This window comes from Monopterus albus, unplaced genomic scaffold (genome assembly GCF_001952655.1).
Source record: "Monopterus albus unplaced genomic scaffold, M_albus_1.0 scaffold182.1, whole genome shotgun sequence".
In the NCBI taxonomy this organism is placed as follows: domain Eukaryota; kingdom Metazoa; phylum Chordata; class Actinopteri; order Synbranchiformes; family Synbranchidae; genus Monopterus; species Monopterus albus.
Genome location: NW_018128062.1, coordinates 22,424 through 35,476, shown reverse-complemented (window position 1 = coordinate 35,476; position 13,053 = coordinate 22,424). Strand labels below are relative to the sequence as shown.

Below are 13,053 nucleotides of genomic sequence, written 5' to 3'. Positions count from 1 at the left end.
TATACAAACATTATGATTTCACTGTCCATCATATTGGGCAGCACGGTGGCACAGTGGTTAGAGAAGGGTCCGGGTTCGGGCCCCACCTGGGACCTTTCTGTGTGGAGTTTGCATGTTCTCCCCGTGCTTGCGTGGGTTCTCTCTGGGTACTCCGGCTTTCTCCTACAGTCCAAAGACATGCAGCTTAGGTTGATTGGTGTCTCTAAATTGCCCATAGGAGTGCGTGTGTGTGGGTGTTCGTCTATGTGTTAGCCCTGCGATGGATTCGCGACCTGTCAAGGGTGTACCCCACCTTCGCCCGATTGCCGGCCGGGATAGGCTCCGTGACCCCGTTCAGGGACTAAGCGGTAGAAAATGAATGAATGTCCATCATATTATCATATATTCTCTTTTCACAAAGACCGCATTTTTGTAAAGACCGTGACAGATTCTTTATCAACCAACAGTCCATGATTTGCTGCATCATCCCTAGCAACGGGGTCAACCACACCTCCTCACTAAGATAAAAGTTTTTGTACTTTCCTTGCTCAGAGTTGCTCTGAGAAGTTTCCTAAATCACTTTTAGTCTAGGACTCCCAGCTAGGACGTTTTAGGCTAAGATAGGAGCTCTCTGAGAGAATTCTAAGATGCTTTGTCAATACGGGCCCAGATGTTTTACTAAATTACATGAGAGGCTGTCAGACATGTACTGACACCCCTGTCATGTAATTTGGTAAAGATAACAAATTGATCAAGGGGGCACAGTGGCACAGTGGTTAGCACTGTTGCCTCACAGCCCTAGCCAACCCGGGGTCTTTATGTGTGGAGTCTGCATGTTCTCCCTGTGTCTGTATGGGTTTTGTCCGGGTCCTCCGGTTTCTCCCAAACTCCAAAGACATGCAGCTTAGGTTGATTGGCGACTAAATTGGCCCCAAGTGTGAGTGAGTGTGAGTGTTTATACCCTACACTGTAAAAAAAATCCCGGAGATTTTACGGAAAAAACCTGGCAGCTGTGGTTTGCCAGAATAATTCTGTAAAAAAATACGGTAAAAATGTAAACAGATTTACAGGACAACTTGTAAATTTTACTATTTAAAACCGTTGTAATTTACATAAAAATTACATTTTAAATGGGTAAATCTAACTGCCCTTTTCTGTTGAATTAGCTGTAAGATTTACATGTATTTGTTGCTTATTGTTCATGAAATCTCATTCAATTTCACTGTAAAATACCAAACAAACAACAAAATTTAACTGTAAAAACTTCATAATACGGTCTTTTAACTGCATTGTTCTGCAAATTTTATGCAATAATTCTTTATAATATAGTGTATTTTGCAGTATTAAAGACCATTTTACATCTAAATCATGCAATTGAATTTTCTGTAAAATGTGTTCATTGCAGTTTGAAAGCATAAAATCTTGTTCTATTACTCCTATATAATAGTCTCAAATAAAAACTGTGAAACTGTATAACAGCAGGTCTGTATCCCCTGTTAACAATTGTTAAGTGGTAAATAGAAACACTTTCTATATTCAGGCACTACCTGCACTACTTTCTTACAAGTGTTTGGCTTTTCCCAGAAATGTGAAAAATGTAATCCAGTGTACACAGATTAACCATTTAAAAACTGAAAGGTAGATATATGAAAAGAATAAACAAATCAAGTAATAACATGCCTTTTCAAGAATTTATTGAGCTCAAAGTACTGAACAAAAAGTCTGTCATTCCTCCACATATTTGTAATATGCACTTTACAAATTTTAGAAATAAAAAGCAATGACATTAGTGATCACCTTATTCAAGCTGAAAGAGGACAGATGGATAAAAAAGGTAGAAGACCTCCCAAAAATCTCCTGAGGACAAGTGGGTTTTCTTAATAAATGTAAGAATTTTAACACCCTTTAAGGATTACTGAATTTCCTTATTAGAATCAACAGAACTGTATAACCGCACCAATATCTTACAGCAGGGCCAAGTCCCAACTGTAGCCACAGCCACTTGCTGTTACCATGATGCCAGTGGGTGCTCATATAGCTATAAAGAATTTACAGTACTTTGAAGACATACTTTGCAGAGGTGCTCGGCCTCCTTCACATCTTATCAAACAAGCTCTTCAAACAGGTATACAGGCAAATGAGGAAACAGAAGACAATACAACTCACAGTAACAACAGCATACATCAATTTTGTCAAACTTTTACTTGCTTCTCCAGTCTGAAGAACTGAGCAGAGCTGTGCACACTGGGTTTATTCTCACAGTTCAGATAATAAATGGAAGGAGTAATGAAAGAACAGTGCAGGCCAGAGGGGAACTGGCAATCTAGAGCCAGCAGCAGGATGACATGGGGTAAAATATGGAGCAGTTGATTAAGAGGAAACACACCATATGAGGCTTGCTATCTGTGGGAAACCTCACTCAAACCTCTGGCACTCAAGGATAAAAGACAAACATGGAGGGTTGTAATGTAATGTAATGCCAGAGGAGATTTTCTGTTGAGAAGAAGAGGCACAGATTTATTTTTGCTTTGTGAGAGGCAGCCATGACCTTTGGTTCTTTGACACACCCAGGTTACTTTAAAGCTCCTGTAGTCAACATTTTAACATGTGGACTGGGTCAAAATACTGTATGTGTGAGTTAAGGGAACAAGTTGTGGATGAAATATGAAAATAAACTGGCAAAAACAGTAGTTACACACCTATACAAAAGCACCTGCTATGTAAATGTATTACCACCAACTATCACAAATGAGTATCTGCTCTTTATAAAAGAAAACTGACAAATGATGAAAAAGCTGGTGCTTAATATGCTACACAGTGGGCAGTATTCCAAAGACACAAAAAATAACATATTGACAACTATATTTCTCCTAATCTAGCTGAAATCTATTTTCACTTCAGCTTTCATTTGAGCATGCTTGTTTTTCTTTTGCAGAAATGAGGTGATACATCTGTCTCATTGTTCCTATATACTTCATTTACAGGACTATTCCCCAACCTTGTGCTGAGAATATGAATATGCATGAACAGAATTGGAACTCTCATACAAGAAGCTAACAAGAAATGCACATGCTTTTTAGTATGAGACTGCAAGTCTTTCATCAAAGTCTCACAGCTGATGTTGAAGAGGGAAGCTGCAGTGTGTGCAGTCTAGCAAGAATTTTCCATTAACATGCAGGCTGCTCCACACTCTGAACTGATCCCCAGCATGAACCCCACCCTCAGTTCCAGTCTTACCCCCTGCCCCATCATGTATATCAGCTTTGTTTCCTATATCAGCCTATTTTCCACCCCTGCGGTGGCCCATCGTCTCTGCAGCCTCAGAGTCTACCCTTGAACCCCACCTCCACCCCTATTTCTCTGGTAGAATGAGGCTATATGGCAGCTCTAGGAGAGCTGATATGGTGGCCTTCATGCTCTGCTCCGTGGAGCTGGCTGCCAGTCCCAGGGCCTCCAGAGCCTGGCTCCCACTCTAAAATCCAGAGATTTTAGACAGCAGGGCCAGAGCTGATGCAGTTGCTGCTTCTGGACATTGGATTCAGCAGTGGTTTTGGTGGTTGGGTCACAGTAAAGCTCAAAGGCCAAAGCTGTGTTTAGAGCTGATGTGTTGAGTGCTGCTTGACATCTCATTCCTTTTCCAAAGGCCTGCTGAAGAGTTTCTTAGGCTTTGGAACAATCAATCCATATGTAAAACTAAACCCAACAGCTCTGGCCATCCTGGATCAGCCTGATCCAGAGATGCTGCAGGTTGAGTGCACATAGGACTGGCTAATCTCCAGATCTGCGGGCGTGTTGTTCTTGTGGCTCAGTGCGGGGGTGGTGGTGGTGTTGAAAGAATATTGATCTCTGGGACTGTGCTTTTGACCCAAGGGTTGAGCTCCAAGCAAACAATGGCAGCATGTTTTTCTGTTCTTAGAATTTCACCAGCAAAGAATGTGTGTGTGTGCGTGTGTGCATGTGTGGACATTAAGGACAATGCACAGTCATTCCCCCCATAATACAAATTCTGGTCAACATGGATTTTGAACACTTATGCAACTGACCCATACAAACTCTGTCTCTAGTTTGACTTGTACACAGTTAATGTGCCTAATATGTCTATGATGCCTATAAATACATTATTTACAGGCCTGTTTCAGTTTCATGGAAAGGACCAGGAGATAAATGACATAAAACAAGGATCTGCTTTATTATTACTTCCACCAAGGTGGAGTGTTTCTGGGTTGGTTGGTTGGTTTGTTCACAGTGTAAAGTAATGAATGGATTTTGATGACATCTTTTGGAAAGGTGGAATATGGCCCATAGGACATTTCAGCACTGATCCTGGAATTTTTTTTACAGGATTCTTCACCATTTAGAGATAGGGTCCATTTCTTTTTGCTTTTAACCCCACACACGACGCCTATAATGCTTGGACAAAAACTGCATGATAACATCCACATAATATCAATTATACAACACACCAAGATCTGATCAGTATTCAAGTAATATTCTGAATCTACTGATTCAAAATGTTCAAATGTATAGGGCCTGCTGAAAACTCACTGTGAGACAGCAGATGATGCTACACACTTGCAACTAAGATCAAATTCTAGCCAAAATCCAGCTGCTTCAGAACCTAAAGAAATCACCATTACTAAAAAAAAAAAAAAAAAAAAAATCATTTTTCTTGAATAACCTTCAAACTAATAATGATGTCAAAGTGACTCCAAATGCTGGGGGAAGGTTTTCATGACCAAGGAATCATATTATGAGGGTCCAACTATCCTGGTAATATTGCTTTTACGTGATGCCATTATGGGGACAGTGAGCCACCTTGGTGGAGGTTTGTGCTATTGTGTGCTGTCTAGTTTAGAATTTAAATAGTAAAAACATAAATAGCAAATGACAAAGCCTGCAATGTTGATAATCCTTAACTATCATACAGATAGTTGAGTTCATCCCAGATGAACTCAGTGAAACTGTTTACTGTACTTTCTAGGCCACAACTGACACACTGGGAGTCAGCAAAATGTTAAAATGCTCATTAAAAATTATCAGTTGAATCTCACCATGTCGGTACAGCTTCTAATTAAACAACAGGGCCCATGGGATTCTCAGCTATCAACAAAGTGCTGTATAGCCAGCATGCCATGCAAAGTTGCTGCTGTGAAGCTGTGATGCCACCATGTGGTTGACTATGTCAACTAAAATTGAAAGGAGTATTTCAAGCAGAAAAATAAATCACATAAACAGAGGGAGAGCATTTTAGACATCCAATTAGCACACACACACACCTCACAAACCATGTCTAATAATGTGTGTAGTGTAAGACCAGCCAGCTGAAAATATATGCAACAACAAGGAGCAGTATTATGTGTTTATCTGAATCTATAGCCCAAGTGTCAAATTATACTGTATCTGCTGGCAGCAAGAACCAAACATAATTATTAAATGTTGCCTTGAGGGAAATATAGTGACACAGATAAAGAGTCAGCCAAGCCCTAAATGTCCCTGTTTGGCTCATTACTGGAAACTGGGCTAATAAGCATATCTTAATAAGAAGGGTGCACTGCAGGAGGATAAGGCAGCAGCAGAGTAGGATGCACAGGACCAAGAGCATTTCTGGCTCTAATGGGGTTATGTCACAAGAGGCTACTGAAGGCTGAAAAATGAATCCTCCCTCACAGTTGAAAAGTGGAATACATACAGTACATGTGTTAGATTCAAGTTATAATGAATCACTTCACATTCATACTTATTATGAAGAAAGTTACATTAAAGCAACAAAATTACACAGTAAACTGACAAAAAATGTGATTATCTGTAGCATCTGTGACTGAATTGTCCATTTATAGCTGAAGTTAAAACAGTGTGCATGAGGCTATTAGTAAGAGTGATACTCAGTATAGATGAGTTTGGAGGTTAATGGGTTATTTTTTAGCATATACAAAAGCACACTAGCTAAACTGTAAGGAATGTATGTATTGCAAACATTAACATGTCTGGATAACCAGCATACTAGTAGCACTAAGTGTTATTTCCAAAGGTCGGGGGGTGTCAGTAAGTAGTTCCATTATATTGTAGGAAACCAAGCTGCCAATGTATCAGAGGGCAACATAGCAGCAGAGCAGCGCAGTGGTTTGTGCTGTTGCCTCAAAGCAAGAAGGGTCAGCCCGAGTTTGAGCCCCGGGTGACCCAGGGCCTTTCTGTGCAGAGTTTGAAAGTTCTCCCTATGCCTGCATAGGTTCTCTCTGGGTACTCCAGCTTCCTCCCACAGTCCAAAGACATGCAGCTTAGGTTGATTGGTGACTCTAAATTGAGTGTGAGTGTTGCTGGTTGTCTGTCTCTAAGTGCCAGCCCTCAAATAGACTGGTGACCTGTCCAGGGTGTACCCTTCCTCTCGCTGGGATAGGCTCCAGCCCCTGTTCAGGATAAGTGGTATAGATAATGGATGGATGGATAATGTATCAGTTTTGGCTGCCTCTGGTTTGCTCTTGATTTGGTTTGGGCAAGTTTACACTCTGGCAACTCCAGTTGGATAGCACTACATTTGCCAGTACCATTATTCTGAACTCATTTTATAAGTAAAGCACTCAATTTGAAAGCCACTGTATTAGCTGTCTACATGTTTTTAATGAACTACCAAAACATTCAAAGTTATGTTTAAAAAAATCTCATTTAAATACAGTTTTATTTATAATACTGTAGTATAATACTATAGCTAGCTATCTCTACACTGTGACACAAGAACAATGCTACTGCTTTATTTTCATGTCATACTAAACTGGTGACATGCTGATTTTTGCCTGGGACATGTAGTTTTTAGCATTGTATGTGTAGCTATCAAGTATACTACAGGCACTTTAACTGGGTCTGCATGTCAGAGCAATCAGTGTAAAGTTTCTACTCTGTCAATTTCAACAACTCATTTTACAGTGCTCTAAAATCACTAAAAACTAAGATTTACTGATGTTTTGCATTTAAGATTTTATTTTAATTTCCTTCAACCTGTACTCCACTCTAGAGGTAAATATTGTACTTTTTACTCCATTTCATAAAATGAAAATAATTTTGTATAGTCTCATAATCACTTTTATTGTATCACACTGTTGTAAAGCACTTTAAGTTGTTGTTGTTGTTGTAGTTGACAACTAAATTTCTAGTTACTTTGCAGATAAACATTCTACACATAAATCATAAGAAAAGGAACTCATAAAACAAAATGTATATTGATACTATTAAATGGCCCAAAAGCAAACAAAAAAATCAAAATGAGTAATCTAAAATAACATGCTGTTTATTAATTCTGCATTAATAATAATGTCCAATAATACTGAATATATATTTGACAAGGTACACTGTGCTGTACGAGTACCTTTACCTGTAACTTTCCTTTTACTTAAATGACCACAATACTGCTTTCACCACTATACTTTTTATGGGCAAATAAAACAGTTTTTCTGATGGTAGGTTTCATTAAATGCAGTATTACATCAATATGCAAAGTGCATACAAACACCTCTTTGGGATTTATACTATGTGACAGTTTGAGTGATGCTCGGTTTCAAGCGGATCACCTGACAAACTTCCATATTCTTCTGTACTTGACAAATATACACACGTTCACTGATTCTGGATCTTTTGATCAACTTGCATCATCTCTAACTGACATTAGAAATATTTTATTTTGGAAAGTTAGGAAGCAAAAAAACTGCACACCTCACAGCTTCCTGGATTAAACAGAAGATAAACCAACAAAAATGTTAGCAATGAGGACACAGACAAAAACATGATCTACTGCATGTGCTTTAATCTCTTCATCAAAGCAGTACTGGATGGGGAATACACAATCAGAAATGTTACTGTGACAGCTGACAGTGTCTGACAGGAAGAGCTTTCCCTATCAAACTATATCTGGCTGCCTGGTTTTACTCTACCTGCCTCAAGAAAGGTGATGGCTACAGAAGGAGACAATCACCACCGTAGAAGGCAGGAGTCTGTCCAAGGAACATCGCACATGAAGCCCCTGAGCCTCCAGGAGTCATGCCTTTTCATTCTTTGAGTTGCTTTGTGCAGCCTTGTTGTACCCACGGGAAACAGTCGTTGCAAGGGGCAGCTTCACAAGTCTGCAAATCCTGCCATTAAAATGTAGATAGACAGATGATGCACACGTACGGTATACATCCATACATGCAATTCTAATATCTCGTCAGTCCTGTCATACACTATCCTTCAGTGTAAACAAATTAGGTTACACCTTGATGTTATGCCCATTCTGGTTTTTATTAAAACATTAAAAATATAGCTTTCCAACAATTCAGTTAAGTTCAGATTCTTTAACCTTGATTAAAGCAAATTAAACAAACCCCTGAATATGACAGCTAGCTGAAAAGTGTGAAATACAATAAGCATGTTCAGTGTCTATGACAAGCATAATGAAGAATCAGGAGCATCTCAACATGTTGTCTTCCCACTGGGATGCTAACTATTATTGCCTGTTTAAAAAAAAAAAAAAAAACAACAACAACAAAAAAAAACACACACACATACTCCGGGGGTGGCCAGACTATCAAACTAGTCAGAACATCCAGTCCAGTTCTACATTCCTCTTGGACAAATTCTCTTTTTGATGCTATTGTGTGATTCTAGTGCACTTCTCCCCTCGTGATGCATTACTCCCAGTATGTTACCAGTAACAAGTCCTGCCAACCCGGATCTATCATATGAGGGTCAGTCATTTCTTCCCCATGATGAAGCTAGGAGCCTCGGCATCATCTTCAGCCTCTCTTTCTTCCCCCTCCTCTTCTTCACTGCTGTCCGAGCTCTCATCAGCGTCCTCTTCTTTCTTACTTTTAGCTTCCAGCTTTGCCTTCTTTGACATAAGCTTTTTCTGTTTTTGCTTTTCCCGCTTCTTCCTGCGCTTAGCCGTTCTCTCCTCGGCAGCCTTTTTGTTTTGTTCCACCTTATCCAGGTAATCCTGGTCCTTGTCTTGCTTTGCTGCAATCTTATCAAGAAAGTCCTGCCTCTGGTACTCTCTGCGCCGGAGATGCCGATAAACATGGAACTCCCCGCTGCCTGCGCCAGCACTGGAGCCCATCACATCCCGGACGAACTCCGGCGGGGCCCGCGGGTTCCATTCTTTCGGTCGTTCTGGGATGGGAGCAGGTTTATCAGGGTTTCGCATCAACCTCTCCAATTTTAGACGCTGTTCCTCTGCCGGGGTTTTGGCGATTATCAAAGTTTGAGCCTCTTTTCCTCCAGGTTTCCCCGATTTGTTATTCTTTTGTGTGTGCGCCGCCATCTTTCAAACCACCGCTGTCTTCTTCCTCTCTGCTCAAGTCGCCCCGGAAGTTCTTGAGGGCTTCTGTAACCTGGAAAAATATTTTCTATTTTTTGTATTTGCTTTTCGGAAGAAAATACAAAAAGATGATTTGGCTGGTGATAATGGCTGTGGTGAATTTGCTTTCAATAAAGCGCCCCTGTAAATAGCATTCCGTGTGTAACTGATATAATTGACATGTGGATTTACCAATGAAAATTTAGATGAGCTTTTGTTTGGTTCGTTGTCCAATCAACAATCAACGTCAGGTCCCGCCCCTTCTTGCGAGCTTGAAGAAGTGTGTTAAACTACCTTGTACTGCCGCTGTTGAGAAACACAGTAGTGTTACGACGCTTTTTCATTTCACATAACTTTATAACTTACCAAATATCATGAATAGTTTAATTAGGACTGCTGCTCGTTGTCTGCGGTCGGGGGCGACGGTCTGTCAACCCAGACTAGCCGACGGACGCTTGTGGCCGACCTCGGCCCGGCTCCTGTGCGCGACGGCGGACCTCCAGGGAGGCCTTGGTGAAATGGTGAAGAAGGATAAAGTGGTGGTGTTCATGAAAGGGACGCCCGCACAGCCCATGTGTGGTTTCAGTAACGCCGTGGTTCAGATCCTACGCATGCATGGAGTGGACGACTACGCTGCGTACAACGTGTTGGACAACCAGGACCTCCGACAAGGTCCGTAAACTGAATGACGTGTTCATGACATGACAGCAACAAGTTGTCACTATAACATGTAACTAAACTGAACTCCTTCATAGATAAGACAGTGAGAGTGCTACGACATAATTTGCTTGTACCTTTAGTGTTTGTCTGTATCCCCCACTGTTAGCTGTCTTTCCTGTTTGGACAGTTTACAAAATCTATAACTAGCCTATACCCAACAGCTTTTTGTCAACTGTTAGGGTTTATCAGTGTTCAGCAGCAGGACCAAAGGGTGCGGTGCTTCAAGTCAAACGTTACACCATCAATATGCAAAGGAGTGTCTGTTATGCTGGCTATCACTGCCAATGCCAACTACTCCGTGTTTCTATTTATTACACACATTTGACTGTTTTTGAGGGGCAAACCAAAAGGTATCGCTTCCTACTTGTCATTTTACAAAACATGTAACTGGTTTTAAACTGAAGTTATTTAATATTAAAATGTCACAGGTTAGTCATCATCCAGTTATACTCTGATATATGATGTCATAATTGTTTAGTTGTTTTTTTTAGATGCTAACAACATCTACCTTCAATAGGAGTCAAGGCCTTTTCCAACTGGCCCACAATCCCTCAGGTGTACTTCAACGGCGAGTTTGTGGGAGGCTGTGACATCCTGCTCCAGATGCACCAGAATGGAGATCTGGTGGAGGAGTTGAAGAAGCTGGGCATCCGCTCCGCGCTGCTGGATGCTGAGAAGGAATCCAAATAGAAGACAAGGATGAATCTCAAGCAGCTGATAAGGACAGGGGACACATTTATCAGATTGAATCCCCCCACTCAGAGGATTGCAGATAAATCAACTCAGTAGGTTGTGATGGGCAAAAGAGTTTAGAGGAAAGTGACAAGTGTAAGCAGTTTTGGTGGCAGCACTGCATCTTAAGTGATGGACATTTATGCTTTACCATATTCCTAATGTAAAAACAGCTTGGAGTGTTGGAGTGGGATACAGAGCTCCTGCTGCACTGCTAACACCTCTATACAGTTCCTCTAAATTTGCACAGATGATGTATCTGACTGGTGAGGACTTTAATCTTGGAAAATTGCTTTCTTGACATGTTGACATATTGTCACCTATATGTGGACATAGTGAACTTATAAGCAACATTTTCAGTTGTTTCTAACCATCTGATGACTTTAAGTCCAATTCTAGAAAAATATCTTGCTCCTTAGCTGAATGGTCCACTGTGTTCAACAGCTAGTTACTAACTTTGCTTGGTCTGGAGTTTGGTGCTGGGCAGGTAACATACAAAAGCCAAAAACGTTGCTATGCGAGCTCAGAGACTGAACCACAACAGTAAAACTCTGGGTAAGAAAACCAAAACTGAGCTGAGCTGAGGGGAAACTGCAGGTGATAATTCTCAGTGAGTTCAACATTAATGAGCGACCACTTTACACATAAATAATTGGACCCATTGTTACTACAGGAATATTGACTATAGCAACTTTAATATTTCCCTACCATAACACAGGGAGGGAAAGCTGAAATCTTTGCCCTATAGATCCTACTCTTTTTTTTTTTATAAATCATATCGCTATCATTTTATTCTAACAGATACTGTTACAAAATAAAGAATCCATAATAGCATAGTTAGGGATCACAGGCTCTACTGAAATAAATACAGCAAAGAACATGCAGCTAAAAGACCAGTGAAATTATTTCCCATCAAGATGGACTACTACTGCCTTGAGCCTTAACACAAGAATGCTGGCACTGTCTCTCAACCTGCAGTCCCTGTTACCTCTATTGTTTGCTTTTTTTTTCAAGCCACAGTAAGTTCAAGACCAAATGACCCCCATGGTACACCAAGACTAACTAAAGATCTTTATGATGTTGGTTTGGGTCACACCAGGATGTCACCCCACCAGAAACCTTCCAAATGCACTGCCTGTTTAATAAGCAAAAGAACAAAGAGGGCATAGAAGATGTTTATATGTTAGGGAAGCTGATGTAGGATTGAGAACATAAAAACATCTTTATTTAAATGCTGTCCAGTTACACTACATATGGACATGGACCCTGCCTCACTTGCCTCACTACACACATGCACTGTCATGATTGTCTGCTTATGTGTTCTGGAAATGTGTCCCCTCTGTTATAATGTCTTCATCTGCTGAAACACAACAAACATATCAGAGCATCTTTTTCTTTCTTTCCTGAAGACATTTCTCACATTTATCTGGAAAAACAGAAGCAGTTACAGTATCTTTAGTATGTTTGTTGTCTGTCCAGATCTGTGGTATGTTAATCTGTCACTGAAAGAAAAGGAGCATCTTATATTTTTGGAGGTGTGGAGTGTTTGTTTTTGGGTTTTCTCATTGATTCTAAGCAAACGCTGATAATTTTTAATCTTAGATGTTTCTCCTGCTGCACACAGCTGTATTATCAAAGCAGTGGTCAGTTGTACACTGTAAAATTTTGTACGTTGAAAGTATGATCAAATTATTTTAGCTGCATGTAAACCCTGCAACAATTAAATACACAAACAAATGACTGGGGGCCTGTATCATGAAGTGAGATTAGTGGCTTATCCAGCTAACTTTGGGCTCAACCCAGGTTCTCTGGTACCATGAAGCTGGCTCACTTTTAATCGGGCTAGATAACCATGGTAACTTAAACTGCATGGCTAAGCTCCTCTGGAGCAGGTTAACTTCAGAGGATTGAATCAAAACCTGTCAACACTCTGAGCACCAAGCACTCAGATCACTGGAAAGACGGCGATTATTCCTACAGGATCCGGACAGGGTCAAAGTCTGCATTAATGTGATAAGTACTAAATAGATATTTCTGTAGAGCAGTCATATCATTGAGCTGTTTCGGGCTTTCTGGACTTCTAACAAGCTGAGAGAGTCTGTAGTCTTCATGATGATCAACACTATATTTTAAATGCACAAAGATTATTTAATTATGGACTGAAGTCCTAACTGATGATGTTACAGGCTTCCATTGCTGTAGGTCAGAATAGCTTGATGAGACTCTGATAATGGTCTTTTTTTTGTTTGTTGTTGTTTGGTATGACCATCAAAAATATTAAGTCCACACAAATTTAGTTTCAA

At 40.4% G+C, this 13,053-nt stretch overlaps 2 protein-coding genes across 2 annotated transcripts; one reads left to right on the top strand and one right to left on the bottom strand.

Moving 5' to 3' along the window:
• Positions 1-7,754: 7,754 nt before the first annotated feature.
• On the bottom strand, positions 7,755-9,470 carry prkrip1 (PRKR interacting protein 1). The gene has a single exon (XM_020616990.1). The coding sequence runs from the start codon at positions 9,260-9,262 to the stop codon at positions 8,696-8,698; it is 567 nt and encodes a 188-aa protein (XP_020472646.1). The 5' UTR covers positions 9,263-9,470; the 3' UTR covers positions 7,755-8,695.
• Positions 9,471-9,528: 58 nt separating this feature from the next.
• Positions 9,529-12,274, top strand: glrx5 (glutaredoxin 5 homolog (S. cerevisiae)). Its single transcript, XM_020616991.1, has 2 exons — positions 9,529-9,970; positions 10,536-12,274. The coding sequence occupies exons 1-2, from the start codon at positions 9,673-9,675 to the stop codon at positions 10,706-10,708; spliced, it is 471 nt and encodes a 156-aa protein (XP_020472647.1). The 5' UTR covers positions 9,529-9,672; the 3' UTR covers positions 10,709-12,274.
• Positions 12,275-13,053: the final 779 nt, after the last annotated feature.